Raw genomic sequence first — 18,968 nt, 5'->3', positions numbered from 1 at the left:
GTGTACCCATATGCCTCACATGGACTGAATCCACGCCTGGTAAAGACGGTGCTGGATAAAGCGATAAACTGCAGCTATCTCCAGGAGAAGCCCTGGCCTCTACCTAGCTTCCCTCTGCTGGCATTCAAGTAGCACAAGAACAGAACACACATGAATTTGGAGTGACCTCGGAGTTGCCACCCCTTAGTTTGCATGCCTGAGGAAGGCAACAAGAGATACTGACTTTATTCGAGTCAGTGAAACTCTAGCGGGAGGTGTCCCTGCCTGTGGCAGGGGGGTTGGAACTCAATGATCTTTAAGATCCCTTCCAACCCGAACCATTCTGTGATTCTGTGATCTACTTTGATACTCCTGTACCTGGATCAGAGGTACATCAGAGTAATTCTTCTAGTTCTATCCTCTTTTCTTCAGTTTCAGACACAGTCCCCGAAGCCTCCCTGCCCACCAGCTGTATGCTAACTGGGGTCTCAGCCCACACCGAGAAGAGGTCGCCCTGCTGCCCAGTTCCCCAGTTTGAGAAGAGGATGCTTCTTTTTAGCCTCGCCACGTCTGGACTAGCAGCCAGGACCTCCGCCATTAAATGCATCCTTGCAAAGATATTCAAACTCAACTCACTACCTGTGTCTGGAAAATCACAACGCGATTTATAAACTTGAAAAGATTTTCAAGTCAAAGAACAATTATCATGCAGGAGGTCTCGAACCACAAAGCTGTGGCTAATGCCTTCAACGGTTCTTCAGTCACTGTATTTTCTCAGGTGTACTGGGGAGACCAACAGCGCCTCCAAACATTATGTTAAATACAAAATTAGCCAAGAGAAAAGGACTTATCTGCTCTGACAGCATCACAAGCTTCACAGTCCTCCAGGCACTGCAGTTTATTTTGGCTATTATCACCACATCCCAGGCATTACTACTTATTACAACTTAGCTTTCTATTTCAACCCAGTCAAACTTCTAATTAGGGAGTTAAGTTTTTTCCATCTCCCAGGTACCTACCTAATAAGTGGAGATCAAGCTACCCTACACTGTCCTTATTCTTTGGAAACAGAAGCACCCTGCTTAAGTTAAAGGAAAAAAAAAGAAATCTTCATTGCTGATAAAGAATTTAAATTCAACTAAAATCACTTCCTGGTAAATTGGCAGAAAGCCACAGGCAGTACACTCGAGTCTTTTCTGTTACTTCCCCTTTCTTAAAATAAAGAAAGGATTTTAACCGTTGAAGATAACATAATATATTGGGCATCAATTATTAAGACCGACTTCTTGAAAGAATCCCATTATTTGGAAAAGGAGCCGATCTATAACAGTCAGGAGATGACTACTAGCAATCATTTCTGCCCGAGTGAGAGTTTTGCCCAGTTAACGCTCTACCAATAGAAACATCTATTCAGCCGAGCACAAGGAGTAAAGTGAAAATCCTGTGCTTAGTTGAGCAGGTGACAAAGATTTGAGATATTTTGTTGGCATTTCAACTACCAAGGAGCACAATGACTTACAAATTGGCTATTCATCTCTAAATGGTCTTTTTAGTTCCTTTCACGAGGCAGTTTTAAACGGAAAGCCACTAACTCTCACATTTTGCACTCAACATGGCAACCAGATCTACCAAAACAGGAGTGAACCGTTTCATAAAGTGTTCTGGATTCTGAAATAAATGATGAATAAATTCAAGGCCAGGCTGGACGGGGCTTGGAGCAACCTGGTCTAATGGGAGGTGTCCCTGTGCAGGGCAGGGGGTGGCACTGGATGATCTTTAAGGTCTCTTCCAACCCAAACCATTCTATGATTCTATAAACTAAACAATCCAGAAATACATTTCTAGGGATTGCTTCAAAATGTATTTCACACCAAGCCGGTTACAGCCCGTAACTGTTCTCAGAGGAGACAAGAGAGCCTGGCCCTGCAGTGGTTATCACTGGCCAGTCTCCGGCAGATCCTGGATTCACCCCAGAATTACAAACCATATCGCACCAGTTTTACTTAAGATTTATTATTACAATAGCAGGCTTCTAAACAGTCACTTCTACACAATGTATCCATTTAGCTAGAGCATATATTAACATAACACATGAAGACAGACAAAATTATAAAGCCAGACAAGCTATAATATGAAACAAAGCTACAGTGACCTTTGTCAAAGTCTCTTATCTTTGTAAAGTTAGTTAAATGTGTTGGTAATATCAAGGTTCATTGCATAGTTTATCATAAGCAAAACATATTCTCAATCACATTATCTAAAAGGCACTCTTCATCTAGTTTAAAGAGGTTTAATAATTTCCTTTACTCACAGCACGATGACTCATGAAAGAGCTTAAGAGGGTCACGCCATGCCACATTTAAAAAGAAAAAATTAAAAAACCGCTTGTGATCATTTCTTAAAAATCCAGGAAGCACCTACTTTTTAAAGATGTTCACATAGTAAAAAGTTGCTTAAAACAACGACAGCCTCACAGGAGTAAAGACACGAGACTTGGACGATGCACTACTCGGTGGACAAACCGGATGGGTCCCTGATTTACTAGCAGTTTTCCTTACTTCAGAGTAAAATACTTGAACAAGCTTCTGATATTGCACATAGCTTTTGGCAGTAAGGCAAGTCAAAAAAATAATGATTTTCATGAGCAACTGAGAGGTGAAGATCATGGTTTATGTCAGCAAGTGCTGGTGATGCATCACGTTGCAGAACAAGTAAAGCTCAGTGCTAGAAAGCGCTTTCTGGAAAAAAAGTTAGGTAACGCTTCAATGTGTTTTAAAAAAAATTATACTTTCTTGCTTTCAGAGGGAGCAGTCAAGAGGACAGACAACCCTCAGCCTCCTGGTTAGGAGCTACTCTTACCAGATACCTTTGGATAAAGGTTAGGTTGCCGCAGGAAGTCATAAGAAGGTTGAAAAAACTCCGGTGGGGAAAGTCTCTACCCAGCACGTAAACCCCTATGAGATGAAAGCCTGATATATATTTTTGAGCCCCAACATCAGCACCAGTTTCTCCGTGATAAGTTCTGAGACAGGCAAATTTATACTGTCTTAAAGCTATCACTATATTGAGAAAGAAAGCAGAAAGGGTAGGGAAAGGAGACACAACATTTTTTTTCTGCTTTTATAAGGATTCTTGGTTTTCTTTTAAGGTGTGAGGTCCAACTCAAGCACTGAAGATACTTCCCAGTCGTTCAGCCTCTTAGAAAGCCTACCACCTAGATCAGATTTTAACACAACAAATCCAACTAAGAAAATGGCGTGCTCTCACACATTTGGCCTGCTATCTGACTTCATAGAGACCATCTAAGCCTCAGCTCTGAGAGCAGTATTTCTGCCCTAGGCGTGTCTGTAAGTCAAAGGGGAAAATGCAGAGTCCTGTGGGACTTCACTGCAGAGCACCGCTCCTAATTAGGAGTTGGTTCATGTTAGCGTGAGACTTCATCTATTACCCAAGTTAATACTAGACAGAAGATCGTGCTGCTTGAACACTTGTGCATAACCAAAACCCCCTCTAATCATATTGCTATGAGGAGATTTCAGCACAGAAATCGCCTTTTTAGGCCTAAAAGCAACCTGTGCTGCTTCGCAGAGAATCCTGATGCCTTTTGGGGTTTTTTAAGCAGCAAAGACCAGGAAACCTACAGGGCGTAACATCAGCAATTGGGGAAACTGGGAGCAGCAATTACTTTCCCTGCTGCCCCTTCTTCAGGTATCAGAGCTTACAGCTGCCTGCATGTAACCCTCCGATGAAATACTGAGCAAGCACATTGCGGGGTACTCCATCTAAAGCTATGCCGCATGAGATTTTCACAGGAGCCTAGCACTGGCCCATCAAGTCTCACATCGTTAGAATTAAATCAAAGGTCACTAGCTGTTGCTTGCATTTAAGAAATCTCCTAACGTGAGGTAGTTTTTACCCCCCTTTTAGAGTTGTCTTTGAAACACAAGCCAGGAGTAGCTACTGAATTACCTCCGCAGTCAGGTCACTGCGCCTTGAAAGTTTTCTTCCCAAGCTGTTTGGGAAAAAGTTGAGAGATAAGTTCTTGCACTGGGATTATCACTCTGTGGTACTCGCTCTCCTGCCTTCCCCCATTGGTACTTCCGTCCCCAAACCCTGGATTAGCAGAGCCGCTAACCCCACAGAGACAAGCGCAGAAGGCACGGGAACGTTCTGTCTCAGCCTTAACACTGAGCTAGCACTAGTCCTGCAGCCTTCATCAAACTAGAAAAAAGTCAGTTTTCTCCTTTTCTGCAAGACAAAGTCATTCTCTCAACAGATGACAACCTCCAGCACTCGCGAACCAGTGGACTCAATTAAAAGCTTAAAATAGAATCAAGCCTGAAAGCTGAATATAGATTTTACCTTATTCAAATCTAGCTAGTTCATTTGCATTAGATCACAGCCCTACCCCCTGCGTATAAATTCCTCGCTCGTCAGGTCTCCAAATCAGGGAGATCATCACAAGGCAAGACCACTATGAAGAGGTAAATCCTCCCAGCTATTTACTTCACAAAATGCCAGCAACAGGAAGGGTCAGACATAACCATTTTACTTTTCTGTAACTAGAGGTAACTTCCATGGTGCTACACAGCTCTCAAAGTTATGTGCATGAATTAAGACACAAGATGATATAGGCCAGTTTTGCCTTTTTAAGCATCAAGACAAACATCAAAAATGTTCAGTTTTAGCAGCAAATTTTACTAACAAAGTTACACTTATGTTTTAAGAGTCACCATCCACAGTCCTGCCTAGGTCAAGCAGAAAGCTAAGGAGAAAGAACAACAGGTTGACGCAGATGTTGAAGTGCATGCACTTCCCCCCAACTTGAAAACAAAATTAATCAAATGCTTCTGCTATGGGTCTATATATAAAGATGGAATATAAGAAAAAAAATTCAAAATACACCTATTCTCCATAACAGAGAACCATTAATCACAAGTTCTAGTGGCAAGTAAAAACCCAAAGGGATATTCCTACTACTCGGCATTCTTGGTTTACCGTCATCGTGATGACCTTTAACATAAGTATCCCTGTCTACTCGTGAACAAAGGACACCACTGCATGCTCTGAAGATACAGAAGGCAAGTCTAAAACGCAGTGCGCGTGCACAGCACACCACACACATGCACCTTGGGGTCCATCGTGCCAGGGGATCCTGATGCTCAGGCCAAAAATTTAAGATGATGATATATTAAGTTGTTTTACATTCAAATAACAATGCTTAAATTTAATTTCTGGAGGAATGCATGTCTGCCTTGCTAAGGAAGCCATTAAGGGAACAAAGGACTATCAAAACAGAGCGTAGTCTGAACCAGTTTGTACTTTGAAATCATCAGTGAAAGGACGATGAAGCAAATGTGGGAAGGTAAGCTGCAAGAATGAAGAACGATAGCTCGGCTCCCTGCAATCCCTCCACTGCTGCCATCGTGACCAGAATTGCTAAGAAGCCCCTCTGAATTTAGCACAATTACAACATCCCAGCTGCACTGCAGGGTGCGAGACAAATGCCAGTTGCCACCTTCTGCACATGACCCGAAGCGGTCACAAGCACCAAAGACTCGGACCTTTCACTTCAAGGTATACCCGTAGAGCACAAGTGACACCCACACAGTTCCACTGTTGGCACTATCACAAAGGGAGCATCCACACAACAGACACAACAGTTACCTCTGCAACAGGCTTGAGCGCATGTGAAATTCCTAGAAGACCTTAAGGTTCAACGCTCCGTGTGTCTATGCTACCAAGAAGCCATGTTAAAAAAAATACTGCCATATACTACAATACGTTAGAAGTGATTTTACTTGCTTTTGGTTTGTCAAAAATTCTTCATTCCTGGGATATGTAAGTTTCTAAATTCAGAAAAGCCATACTAAGAGATCAAAATGGCAGAGTGATGTGACATGCCTGAAGCTAAACTGGAAGACAATTGTCTAGAATCTCTCTCTCACACACATCCTTGACATTTGCTGTATTTCCAGGATCATTAATGGTGTGCAGAAGACAACCAAACAGAAGATTTTGTATTCCCCAAGCATGAGCAGAAACCATTACATCTGTAGAAAGACAATGAAAAACAAGATGTTGCTGCATTGAACATCTGAAACAGAAGCAATGGAGACCAGTCAAGTGAGCAGAGGTCATGTTCTCCCCATCTCATTACAATATCCCATTTCTTACCTGTAACCAGACACAACTAGATATTGAGGTCTACTGAGCCAAGAGCGCGCAGGCTGCTGCTAACAGCTATCACACTCTAGTATTGCTCCCAAGCAAGAGGGTCACGCCGGACAGTGGGCAAGGATTCCCCTCCAGCTTCTCCACATGAGTGCTGGGGACCACTGCCACCGAAGAACTGCAGACATCCAGGCCAACACTCTCCCTTTACACCTTCACAGAGGAGTTACCATCTCACTATGCCTTTGATTATTTTTTCAGTAATAATCAATCACAGCTCTCCTAATTCAAATGCAGACAGAACTTCAAAGATATTCTTCTTTGGTTACAATAGCGTCTCCTGGGCATGGCAGACAATCACCTCTGAGTAACCCTAACCTAGAGACGCTCCATTTTCACTGTAGCAGAAGCCACACTCCAAGAAAACTCAGTGTTGTTACACAGGTATCCCTGAAGGCTGATGAAATTTGCTTGCTGTCAGTTTTGAAGACTATTTCAACAGTAAAGTTGACAAAAGCAAGGACTAAGAAAATCTTCTATACTACGTAGGGAACCCAAGCTGGATTCCTCCTCCTGCTTTCCCAGCTTTTAGAGTGCACCAAAGAGCCACTGAAGCCTTTGAGAAAAAGCAGCGTGTTGGGCCCATCAGCAGATGAGGCAAGAGCAGTAGGCACTGTTCAATTCTCTAATTCAACTCCGAACCAATCAAGCAACTGCCAAACCAAGTGTCATCTGTAATTAACTTCATGAAAAAGCCTTCCCACAGGCTGGACCCTAGGATGGTCCCCATCGCACTCTAACACACCCAAGGGCAGACAGAGCACTTCGGATGGTGCCCCCATGCTCCTCTCTTGGCAGGCGTTCCCTTTGGAGACACACTGCGGAACGGTACCGGCAAAACCCTCCCTCGCGCTTCAGATCTACCTGTTCACCCCTCCACAATGGAAAAATGCAGGAGAAATCTAAAGTCCTCCCAGGAGCTGGAATTTGATCATAAGGCAGCAGAGGTCTGAACGCAGCAAAATGAAAGATTTATTTCTCAGAAGTCAAACCGCTTGAAAATTAGAGGTGGGAGACGCCAACAGAGGGTGGCAGAAATAGCAGTTTTAGCATCATTTGCAATAAACAGAAAGGATCTTAAAAACAACCCGGTTTGCCACCAATTCAAACATCTTCAAACGCACAGCTTGGCGCATACCGGTTCAACGCTGGCGGCCGGGAAGCTCAGTAGGTATTTGTTGACTATGGCAGTATTACTGTAGGAGAAGCGATTGATGGTTGTTAGGGGTGCTACACAACTCCATCCACCCAGCAAAAACAGTACAACAAATTCCAAAGAGAGGCTGCCAACATCAAAATGTGGTATTTTAGAGACTCCAAATATGATCCTGAAATGACTGGTTTAAGTGCTAGTGCAAATGCACATTAGTACAAAGCTCAAGAGGTGGGTCATCATCTCACCTTGGTCAACAGTCACTTCAACACACATGGACTTTACGCTACTCAAGCTTACACCTAAATTTTAGATATTCCCAATAAATAAAAAATGCAAAAAAAGAGGTACAGTTGCAGAAACTACATTGCAGAACAAATAAGTTATGTTCACAGTAGAGAAAAGTATTGTTCGAGGGGACAGAAAACTGGTAGAGGTGGCTTGGAAAAACAAGAAACACATTAAATGGTCAATTTCCCTCCTTGAAAACACACTTGTGAAACTATTTCCAGAAGATAGTGGTTGCCATTCCACAGAGGGGACTTCATTAGCCTCAAGTTTTTACCCAGCCCTCCAGGCCAAGACCTTCCACAACTTGGAGCCTGCCCCCTCTAGCACGATTATCAAGCACCATCTGACGGTGCAACCTGTCGGTTCAAAAGCTTCTCGGAGCAGAAATTGGTTTGCAGAGCCAGGCACGACCTGCTCCCGCAGCCTGGGCAAAGTCTGGCAAGCCTGGCTTCCTCGCAAAATGGCAGTTTCTTCACCCTAGAGCTCCAAGTTCCAGGGGCCAAGAAGAGTAATTAAAACCTCCTAACTACGAGTGGTCCGCACCACCGGCAGCGATGTTCAGCTAGTAGAAATCCAGCAAGGATGGAGAAACCCTGCCAAACATCAACTCCCAGCTGCATCCTAAGTTTTGAAAAAGGAGAAGAGGATCACTTCCGCACCTTCCTCCCCCTGCTTTATTTGTCCAATTATTCAGAATAAAGGCCTATTTACAGTTAGTAAATCCGTATTACTGCGGTGCAGTAAGAGACGTGTTACATGTATGTCTTTGTCTCTACTCATGTTTGTCAGGGAAGTCTGACTCGAACTCTTATTAACATGCAAATAATGCAAATTATGTTTCAATCAATTGCTATAGCGAGCTACTCGGTAGCAGTATTTTCCTTCACTAGCATAGCAGCAAGACTCATTCATTCTCCACAGCTGCCTCACAGCAGAGTAATTTCTTTTCTGTCTATATTTGAAACCGGTGCTATTTGAAAGGAAAGTTTACCTCTGCACTTTAAGATACTAGAAGGGGAAAAAAAAAAAAAGCTTAACTCATGAGAGGTCTCAGCCCCATTCATAATTACCTTTCTAATGCTCTGAAGAGATGCAAAAGCGGCACAGGTGCTGCCGTTCCAAAGCAGCTTCTTCGCTGGATGTATAGATAGGGATGTACATGCACCCTCCCATAGGAAACTGGTAAGCAGTTTGAGAAGGCGGCAGCAGAGGGAGCACCAGTCAGTGAGAAGAGTGGGACTCCATCCAGAATTACAGTTTGATAAGCAAAAATAGACGTTTCTATAGCTAGCTGTTTGAGGAACGTAAGACTCAGGTTTCCAGCTTCTGTTGTGAAAGCTGTTCTGTTTTACGGCCTTCACCCTGTTGAAATATTTTGCCCGCTTCACAGCAACATTACCAGTTTTTCCTTGCACTAACCACACAAATAACATCATTAAAAACAAACAAGTTGGTATACAGCCACGAAGGAACTCAGGCTTTAAAAAAAGAAAAAGCTTATCTCAAGTGTGATATTTAACACAATCATTTTTCACCTAAATCTCTGAACCACCTATTAAGAGATGATGGTTAACTTTAACATTGACTTGCCCAGCTGTAAAATAGCAATCATTATCAGCACTTAGTTTCACCAAGGGCAAACAACGGGTCACCAGATGGGAGTAAAGAAACACCTCTTACTCCTACTTCTGTCCTTTATCACAATACCGTGGTAATGGCCATAAAAGGGTAACAAATTCTCATCTAGAGAGTTTGTTTGTGCTAGATTTCTAGCTAGCACAAACCAGCATTTCTTCCACTGTCACACAGTAAGCTGAGAATTCCAGGATTTCAAAGAAATACCCTGAAGAAGAAGCTGTAGATGAGCCCTCTAGCAAAGGGGGTGGGGAAAAAAGCAGCCGGCATCAGGGACAGCTACCAAAGACCTAAAATCCAGCAGAACGCACAATCACACACCATCTCTTCAAATCTACTCTACCAAAGCCTGCTCAGGTTGTCCAAATTTCTAATTCAACGATTCTGCTGAGAAAAATAAGGCAATTAGGCGAGGATCTAGGCAGAACACAATGCTGACAACCTCATTCGCAGGCTCGCGGCGTGAAGATGAAAGACAGGAGTGCCGCCTAAAAGTATCTGCAGGCTGCGAAACACAAAAAAGGGGGAATTAACATAATAGAGAAGGTATGAGTAGGAACGATAGGATCAAATTAGAATAATGCAAGTGTGGGCTGCATATCAGGAAGTACTTCTGGCTGCAAAATCCACTTACCTAAGCAGCTTCCCACCCCCCCTTGCTGAATGGCATGAGATGACCTCCTCGCCACCTGCATGCAGAAGGCAGGAGCCCTCAGATGGGAAAAGGCTCTAAGTAACAAACACTTAACTCCCCGGCGTACGGGCCGCCTGCTTTACAGGCGACTCTTCCCATGCTAGGGATTGTAATCCCAACTCAGCCCTGAAGCCAGGGGAAATTCAGCGTACTGCGATGCTCTGCAGGTCTGCGCAGCCCCTGTACCATACAGGGGCCCCCCAAAATTAGATAGTGTCAAAACTGGAAGAGGAAGCAACCGTGGCTGTTCCTCACCAGATTCATACCCTTCAGAAAGTCCTGGAGGAACCCATGTACTTCTGCAACCGCTCTCTGCGGGAGCTCAGCATCTAAGGGCCACGCAACGCTGAACCCGGCGCAGCAGCTCCAGTTTAGCATCACAGACCAGCATGCGAACAAAAGCCACTCAGTTTTACTGGGAGGAAAAAAATGAAATTAAGCTTTTCAAGATGCTACTTGCAGGAAGCATTCAATAATTTATTATTTTAATAATTTACTCTCCCTATCAGTATGCCATAAGAAAGCACCTTGAACTACCTTGTTCTTTTTCCCCTCATAGCTCCTGCGATCTGCCATTGAAGAAGCTCTTCCCACAGATACTTCTTTGAGCATGATGTGTTTTGATTCAGGTTTTCAAAAAAGCTGCAGCTGATTTTTTTTTTTTTTTTTTGCCAGAAGACACCTTCCCTAAGGACTGGTGGAGATTTGTCTTCCCGTGCAAATAACCAGGCCAACAAGACTGCAAATCAGATTCAGAAACGTGTATGTCTATACTTCACATTCTTCCGGAAGTTCGTTGCTTTACGCGGATACGGACAAAGTTTAGCATCCCTCACTCAACAGGAGGCAGAGTTCCTCAAAAGCACTGTGTTTGGCACGCCTGTGAAGAACAGGTCTGCTCCTGCTCCCCCTAACCCCACGTTTCTATGTAGATGTTCAGCACAGTCCCTCTAATATAATTTATAAGTGTAAAGATGTACTTTCTTGACCAGTGGGAATTACAACACTGGAGACTTGACTCATGGTAATCACAGCAGCTCTCACTGAGGACCTGGGATCCATGAACATTGCCAAGTATTTCCCACAAGCAGATCTTTGGATGCGCGTTTCAATTTCCTTGACAGGGAATTCATAAGGAAGAACATCAAAGCACTAACTAGCATGAAAACATGCTTTGTTGTTAAAGTTCAGAACACAAGAACTCCAAGGTTCGGAAGCTCAAAAGTTGTGTTCGGTGCCAGCAGAATATAAGGCTTCATTAGAGAAGGATTTCAGATCCACCGAGTGCTTATAATTCCTTAGGTCTGGCCTGCTTTAAATAGGACAGGCTTGCTTCATTTCAAGTTTTGAAACCACCTTTAAACTCAGTAGGTTACAGCATGGGTTGCTTCCTGCTGCATTTGTTTTCCTCTCCCAAAATAGCACGTATTTTCAGTGTTTTCTGTACAGACCATGTTTTCTCTCCCTCCTCTGATTTCCAGGAACTTTCTTGATACCAGCACACTATTTTGTCATCGCTGTGTTTTTTGCACACCTTCCCCCCCCCCTTATTTTTTTTTTAATACTTGTTTTATTAGTTACACAGCACACATCAATTTTCAAATTAATTTGCCTTTACATGTTATCATTTAGCAGATGCTAAATAGAAGAATTTGCCAATATTTCAGCAGAGATCCAAAATAATTTAGTTGAGTTTAGTTAGCAAGTTCAGGTCGTCTTATACATCTTCCCACTATTGATTTCTCACAGCCTGCCAGAACAACAAATGTCTGCTCTAAGAGATGCTCACTCATCTGCTGCTGGACAAATCACACTAATGATGCCGAAATGAGTGCTTCAAAAGCAAAAGCACTCCCTTCAGTGTCAGATCCTTACTCTCACCTCTCAGTGGTCATGCCGTTCCGGTTACGTCTTGAAAATAAAAGGGAGCAGAACTGTTTTCAGTGATTTGAAGGTACAAGTTTACATCCTGCCCAACCTCAGCACTACACCACCCCTGCATGCTACAGGGCTGACAGAACATGTAGTGGTAGTAAAGAGTTCATGTGGGATACAAACTACGCTTTCCACGTAAATATATTCTTCCTGAGCAAAATAAACTAAATAGAGGTAGAGGGGCATCTTTTAGTAATAACAGCTCTTCTGCTGCAGGCTCCTTCCAGCAAGACCCTGGGTCACAAATCTCACTTCCCTGCACGGCTGATTGAGAAAGAGGAGTTCACAAAAAGCACTTCATCTACAGCCTCGTAGGCAGAGAAAGCAAAACCTTGCCCAAACACGCTTTAACAGATGCTGGATACCTCCACTTCCCTAACGCAGACACAAATAAGCTGCTGCCCAAGCACAGCACAGGCAGGGAAATAGGATTTACGTCATGTGAACAGTCTGTCTCGGCAAACGACATCTCTGGAGGGGGGGGAAATATAAATAAATAAAAGCCAGGCTGGTCTCTACACTAATGCGATCTCTGGCTTCCTGCAGAGCCTGTGTGCAAGGGTGGCATCCTGTGCCAGGAGCCACACGCAAAGCCACAGGCTCGTTTTCTGTAGGCCGTTGGAGCAGCTTCCACGTGTGACTGTCTGTCACCCAGCAACTCCTTCCACTCACTAGACCGCACTCACGGAGACCGCCAGCATCTTCTAAACACAGCGAGGATTTCTTAAAGCTCTCAGTTGTGACTTTTTCCCCCAGAGAACAAAGCCAGTCCTAGATTCATTTAAAAATAAATCAGTCAGGCCAGGTGCAGAATTTAGACTGAGTTACAAACAGCAGCCCTCTAAGATTGTTCTGTCTCCGCAGATAATCGTTCTCCACCTCCCGCTCCAACTCTTCCCAGGCACTTTCTCAGCGGAAAAACAACACAGTTTTTACCTTGATTAGGTTAAGTACAAATATCACTCCCTAAGCTGGTACCGTGCCAGCACTGAACCTTCAGAGCTGGAAAAATTGTACTTGTACAAATTTGAGAAGAGCCAGCAGCTTTGTTTTTACATATTTACGCTAAAAAGTGCATTACCAAAACGGATGTACTGAACACATCCTCCTCGCACCGAGGAGCTGAGTTCTAGAAGTTCTTGCTGTTTTCTCAAATGTTAAATGAAATGGATTAACTGAAAATTAGTCTCATGCAACCTAATGAGTTAAATACCTATTGTTATCTTTAACATGCTGATTCATTACATCTAACAAAGCCTTGTAATCAACTAATTATCCTCAATTCCACTTGTGGATTTTTTTAAGGGTGATTTGCACTCAGCAAAATTACCACAAAATGAAGTGAAACCAAGCACCCAAACCTTTTTTGTATATGCTCCTTGCAGGATAAGGAGCACATCTGCACCTGCTCATCCATCCCTCTGCCCCTCCATCCCTCCTTCCGAGACCACCCACACAATTGAAACTTTCTTTCTACTTCAGTCCTTTTCTGGAAAGACAAAAACCAGAATATTTTTACCTTACTGGACTGGTGGAGCTTGGTTTTTTTCTTCTAGAAGACTATCACAGGGCTTATTAACAGTCCCCCACCTCACCAAGCTAAATAATTCCTACAGATATGCCAGCTTTTCCAAATTATTTAAGCAGTCTTCAGCTGTATAGTCTCGCCATTATAAGAACTGAAAAGTTTCAAGACTTGTGGGTGTTTTGTTGTGGGTTTTGTGTTGGTTTTTTGTTTGTTTGTTTAGTATCTTTAATCATAAGCATATTATCTTGTATAGCATTTCCACACTTCCTTTTGCATCCCACCAGTTCCCCACCATCTGGTTACATGGACAGCTGTGTCGACACCCCAGTGTCACTGATCCACATCCACTTCACACAGGTGGAACTCTGAGACAGGAGCCCAAGTGGTTTAGAAAAAACCATCCAAGTCTCAAGGGTACAAACACTATAGATGACTTCCTAGAAGTACTGATTTGTTTGAGTATTTCACTAAGAGAAGCCAAATTTCCTTTAAAAAGCATTCCGGCCATTTTAGCTTTGAAGGACCAAAGGGTGAGGAAGAGCAGCAATCCCCGCTGGTGCTCAAGCAGTTCTGCTGCTTCTGGAGGGAGGAAGATGAGGGAGGTAGGAGGGAACAAGCTGGACCTGCCACCTCACAGGCTGCCTCTCTCCTAACACCAGCGATCCCCAAAGTGAGCATCACTGACATTTAATCCTCAACGTCACCAAACGAGGGATCCCGATTCCCCACCCAAACACATGCAAGGTGACATTTAATTCTGGGGAAACCAAGACTAAGCTTCCGAATGGGAAGCTACAGACACCCAGAACCTGCAGGTGAGGTTTTCAGAAAGCTGAGATAACTGCGGGACTGGGAGAAGACCTTAAGACAAGAGTATTTTCTATTTTCCAAGTTGGAGACTTCCTCCATCTTTTGTATCCAGCCAGAGAGTAAACGGATACTGTGGCTAGCTTGTCGCCCCAGCTCCCAGGCAGCTGGAGCCCACGGGTGAGACCCACCCACCCAGCGAGGCAGGGTCTCCTGGAGAAGAGAAGAGGCTTGCTCCCTACAAAGGGAGGGGGGTGACATGGATGGATACAGGATGATTTGGGGTGTGGGGGGGTGTTCCTTCCTCAGAGGAAAGTAGCCCTGAAAATCTAACTCCATCCAGACATGCCCAGCCCAGGACCAGGCTCTCAGGGCTGTCTCCCGGCTTCCCCAGTAAACCCTGCAGGCTACGTCCCGGAGCAATACCATTCTGCCATAAATATCCCAGATTAATTCTGATCCCAGCATCAAATCCACTTAAGAGACTTAAAAGCCTCCGAGTCCCCAGAGCTGCCTGCCCAAAGAGGGCTCTGCAAATGAGTCCTGGGCTGGAGAAGAGAAATATTATTAAACAAGGCATGCCATTTGTACAATTTTTAGTAATGTCGTTTGCAAGAGACAAATGGGACAAGATAGCTGAGTTGACATCTTGTACTAGAAGCACAGCCACAAAAAAAATCCTCGGGTACTGGACAAGGATGCACAGGGTAGGATTTGTGTAAATATTCCATACTTTCTGGAGATAGCTCTTTATGGGATTGGTTGTTAAATGACAGCATGTGCTCTCCAGTCTGCTTAAGCACTATGTGCTTAGTTTTCATAGAGATATTACTGTTTATAAAAAAACAAAAGCCTAAAAGAACCACCAAAAGCCCCTCAAGCATTAACGCTCTGACAGCAAGAAGGGAGATGGGGAGGAAGAGTCGGTTCCCGTCCCACTCCGCTACACCGGGGAGGGGTGCACGGCATTTGCAGATGGGAGCAGGCCATGGGGGCACCGGGCGACCAAAACCACGGCTCCTTCAGCCCCAGCACACTAAGAGCGCACCACCTCACAGCACCACGATTTCAGGGCTCCCTGAGCAGCAGCGCTCCCTACCCCTACCCTGATGGGCCCGCTGAGGGCGGGGCGGGGGGGCCGGGACAGGTCCCCCGGACTGGCTCGGAGCCAGCCCTCCCCACGGCTCCTCGGCCCGGGCTACCATCAGAGGCGGGATGCGGGGATGGAGGGATGCGGGGATGGAGGGATGCGGGGATGGAGGGATGCGGGGATGGAGGGATGCGGGGATGGAGGGATGCGGGGATGGAGGGATGCGGGGATGGAGGGATGCGGGGATGGAGGGATGCCCTGTGCCCCGACACGTGCCACCCCGCGCTGGACCGCCCACGGCAGCACCCGAGACGCCACCCCGGGGGTCCCAGCCCCGCGGAGGGCTCCCCTCCCCGGGCAACCCCCTCAGCCCCGGCCGCGGGCTGGCGAGGAGCCGTGCCGCCCGGCTGGCCCGCAGGGCTGTGCTGGCGCGGAGGCAGGAGGTACCCGCCGCCCGGTGCGTCTCTGAAAACACGGAAACACGGGGAATTCGAGCGCGGCGGGTCACAAACAGCCCTCTGCGTCGCATCGGGGCGGCGAGGTGGGCTCGTAATGCGCTGCATTCTTTTCCCACTCCAGTCAAGTAAAACTAAGTCTTAAATACTTTTTCCATAAGTAGAAACACGCCGGGTAAGCGTCACGACTTTAGTTATCGCTATTCTTGAATTCCTGTTACTTAAGAATCGCGCGCAATTAAGCGGCTTTCCCTACTCGGCAAAGCAGCGCACGATTAATTACAGCTTATCGAGGCTGGAAATAGAGGCAAAGGCTGGGAGCGAACGCGGCTCCCGAACGGGCGAGCTCACACGAGTCAGCCCGGGCGGTGGCGAGCTGCCAATGTTTACTGACCCCTCGCCGGGTCACTTTCGTTAGCGGCGACAACGCGACGGGCTCCCCGCGCTCCGGGGGGTCCCCGACAGCGCGGCGGCCGGCGGGCATCGCCCCCCGCGGGGGCAGCGGCTGCCCGGGGTAACCACGGTACCCAAACCGGTAGGGAACGGGCTACGGGGGAACGGGCAGATCTCGCCCCGCTCTCCGTCAGCATCGCTCTGCCGGGGGGGCGGCAGGGCCCAGCGGCGGAGGGGGGAAGAAGCCCACCCCAGGCAGCCCCCAGCCGTGCTGCCGCGGCTCAGACCCCCCCCCCACCCCCTCCGCGGGATGCCGGCTGGAGAACCTGCGGGGCACCGGCGTCCAGAGGGGCTGGGGGTTGCCGGGGCTGAGGCAGCCCCCTCCGCTGCCCCCCAGGGCTGGCTACCGGGCACAGGTTGCCGGGAGCCCCGCAGCTTCCCAGGGCCGGCTGGAGGAAACGCCAGGCGCGAGACGAAAGGGAAGGAAAACCCCGCTCCAGAAACACCCTCCTTGGGGAGGAAAAAAAAAAGAGGGGGGGGGCGAACCGAACCCGGGCAGCGCTTACTTTTCGTGCTTTGCGTTTTCCTGGATGGCGCTGAGCACCCCCGGGTAGGCGGGGGGGCCGCCCTGCTGGAGCCTGCATGTGGCCAGGTGCCGGTGATGCTCGTCCTGCAGGCAGGCGTTTTCGTGGTACAACTTGGCCACTTGCTGCTCCAGCTCGTCGATCCGCCGCTTCTGCTTCTCCAGCAGCTCCTGCTGCGTCTCGATGATCTTGTTCAGCTCCTTCAGGTACTCCGCCGCCTTGCTGGGGTTCTCGGCGGGGCTCTCCATGGCCTCCCTGCACCTTTCGCCCTCCGGGAAGCAGGTGGGGGCGCGGGAGCCGGCCAGCCCGCTCCGCTGGGAACTTAAGCGAGAGGGAAGAAATAAATAACCCGCCGGAAACCAGCCCCCCCCACACGCTCCCCGCCAGCTCTGCTCTTCCCCTCCTAAAGCGGTGGCGGCTGCTGCCCAGGCGCGCAGCGGCTCCTCGTCCGAGCCGCCATTGCTGGCGCTGGGGCTTCCCGCTGCCGGGCGAGGGCAGAGCCGGCGGGGGCTGCGGCCACGCCGCCGCCGGCAGCCCCGCCGCCGCCACACGGGCGCTGTCGCTGTCCCCGTCCCGCCCTGCCCGAGCCGCCTCAGCCCCCGCCGGGCCCGCAGCCGGCCATGGGCGACGGCCCGCCCGCCGCTGCGGCTCCTGCGCCGGGCCCCGCCGCTTCCCCGCCGCCGCTTAAGTATCCGCGGCCGCCTCCTGCGGGGACCCCTCCGCGGAGCCCCTCCGCGGGCGCGCTGGGCGCCGCCAGCCCGGCGGCGGGGCCGGGGGAGGCCGCGGACCCCCCCCGCCCTTCCCCGAGAGGGTCCGGGGAGAGGCGCGTTGCGGGGGTGGCTGTGAGAGCCGATGGGAGAGCAGAGCTTTTCTCCTGGCTCGTCTGGGGAAGCAGCTATTTATCGTCTAAAATGTTAATTGTCTAAAATATTCAGTGTTCAAACAGCAGGGGGGTGCGGGCCCCTCGGAGCAGGGTGCCCCAAGCGGGGCTGGTGGCACAGACCCCCACCATCAGCAGCCCCGGTGTCTGTCACCCCGTGGGTGACACCCCGCTGCCCACCGAGGTTGTGTCCAGCCAAGAAAAGTTGCTAGTATTTGGGTCTGGTGTCATCCCGAGCGAACGCACATCGGGAATGCTCCTGGAAACCAGGAATAGGAAAGGGAAACGGAGACAGTGCAGGAAGGAGATAGGATGGCGAAGACATGCCTTTCTCCTCCCTCCCTCAATGTCACTTTAATTTTTTTCTCATTTTTTCTACCTCTTCTTTCCACCTTTAAACTTTGCAAGTTTTCAATTAGTGAAATTTTCTTGCAGCAGTTGTTTCCGCTGTAAAGCACAAACCCTTTCTTGCGGAGTCAGCTCTTTACTCGGTTTGCCAGGACACGCTGCTTTTGGCGCCGGGCCCACTGAGCAGGGCGAGCAAGCTGGGGGCTACCAGCAGCCATGGCTACTGGGGGGGCTGGAGTCCCCGGGCTCGCCCCGTCCGTCCTTGGCGTGAGGGGCTGAAACTTGTGGAACTGAGCTCCGAAGCGGAGGGTCCGTGTCCCAACCTCTCCCCTTCTTGCTGCTTCCTTGTCCCTATGGAGAAGGGGGGCGTGAGGGGAGGAGAAAGCCTAGAAACGCAGGGGTCGGTCAGGCAATGTTCATACTCGTGCTGATTTTAGGTAGAAATAAGTTACCAGCAAAGCTGTTACTTTTGCTCTGAACATACCTGCAGCGAAGGGCTGTTGTGACTATCGAGGTGACTGAAGCATGAAAGACTAATTTCCAGCCCTAGAGGGGATCATGAATTCACAGAAAAGTCTTTAGCTGCTCTTTGAAGAGCTGCTTTTCCAAGAACTTGATCAGTATTTTTCATTAGAACTGTCAAAAATAATATTTTTTTTTTCAAAATCCTATTTGTTCAGAATATATTTGCTGAAGACCAGTTTACTCTGCTCTTTGTGGAAAGAAATGCTTATGACAATCTCTCACTGGGGTACTCGAGGCAGCCAGAATGTTTGTCAGGAGTTGAATCGATAAATAAAGCAAGTGAACTTGCTTCTTGTATGCAAAATAAAATGCAAAGTAAGACACTCAAAACTCATTAATGTATCTGCAGACAGTAAAAGCTTATTAAGCATTTCACAGAAAGGACAGCTGACGTGGAGCAGCAGCAGCACAACTAGGATCTGTCTGAAAGACGTCCT

The 18,968-nt window shown here is 47.6% G+C and overlaps 1 protein-coding gene across 6 annotated transcripts in view; it reads right to left on the bottom strand.

Moving 5' to 3' along the window:
• IQSEC1 (IQ motif and Sec7 domain ArfGEF 1) overlaps nucleotides 1–17,613 on the bottom strand; it is a 351,403-nt gene extending 333,790 nt beyond the window's left edge. For 2 of the 6 annotated variants that reach the window (XM_063347626.1, XM_063347627.1), the window contains exon 1: nucleotides 16,761–17,613. In XM_063347626.1, coding sequence (XP_063203696.1) covers nucleotides 16,761–17,026 — 266 coding nt within the window. In that variant the 5' untranslated portion in view covers nucleotides 17,027–17,613. The remainder of the gene's footprint in view (nucleotides 1–16,760) is intronic. The other 4 variants (XM_063347618.1, XM_063347619.1, XM_063347620.1 and 1 more) reach the window with 4 other exon arrangements.
• Between the last annotated feature and the right edge of the window lie 1,355 nt (nucleotides 17,614–18,968).

Source organism: Chroicocephalus ridibundus, chromosome 10 (genome assembly GCF_963924245.1).
Source record: "Chroicocephalus ridibundus chromosome 10, bChrRid1.1, whole genome shotgun sequence".
In the NCBI taxonomy this organism is placed as follows: domain Eukaryota; kingdom Metazoa; phylum Chordata; class Aves; order Charadriiformes; family Laridae; genus Chroicocephalus; species Chroicocephalus ridibundus.
Note: the sequence above shows the minus strand (reverse complement) of the source record. Positions and strands in the feature narration are given on the sequence as shown.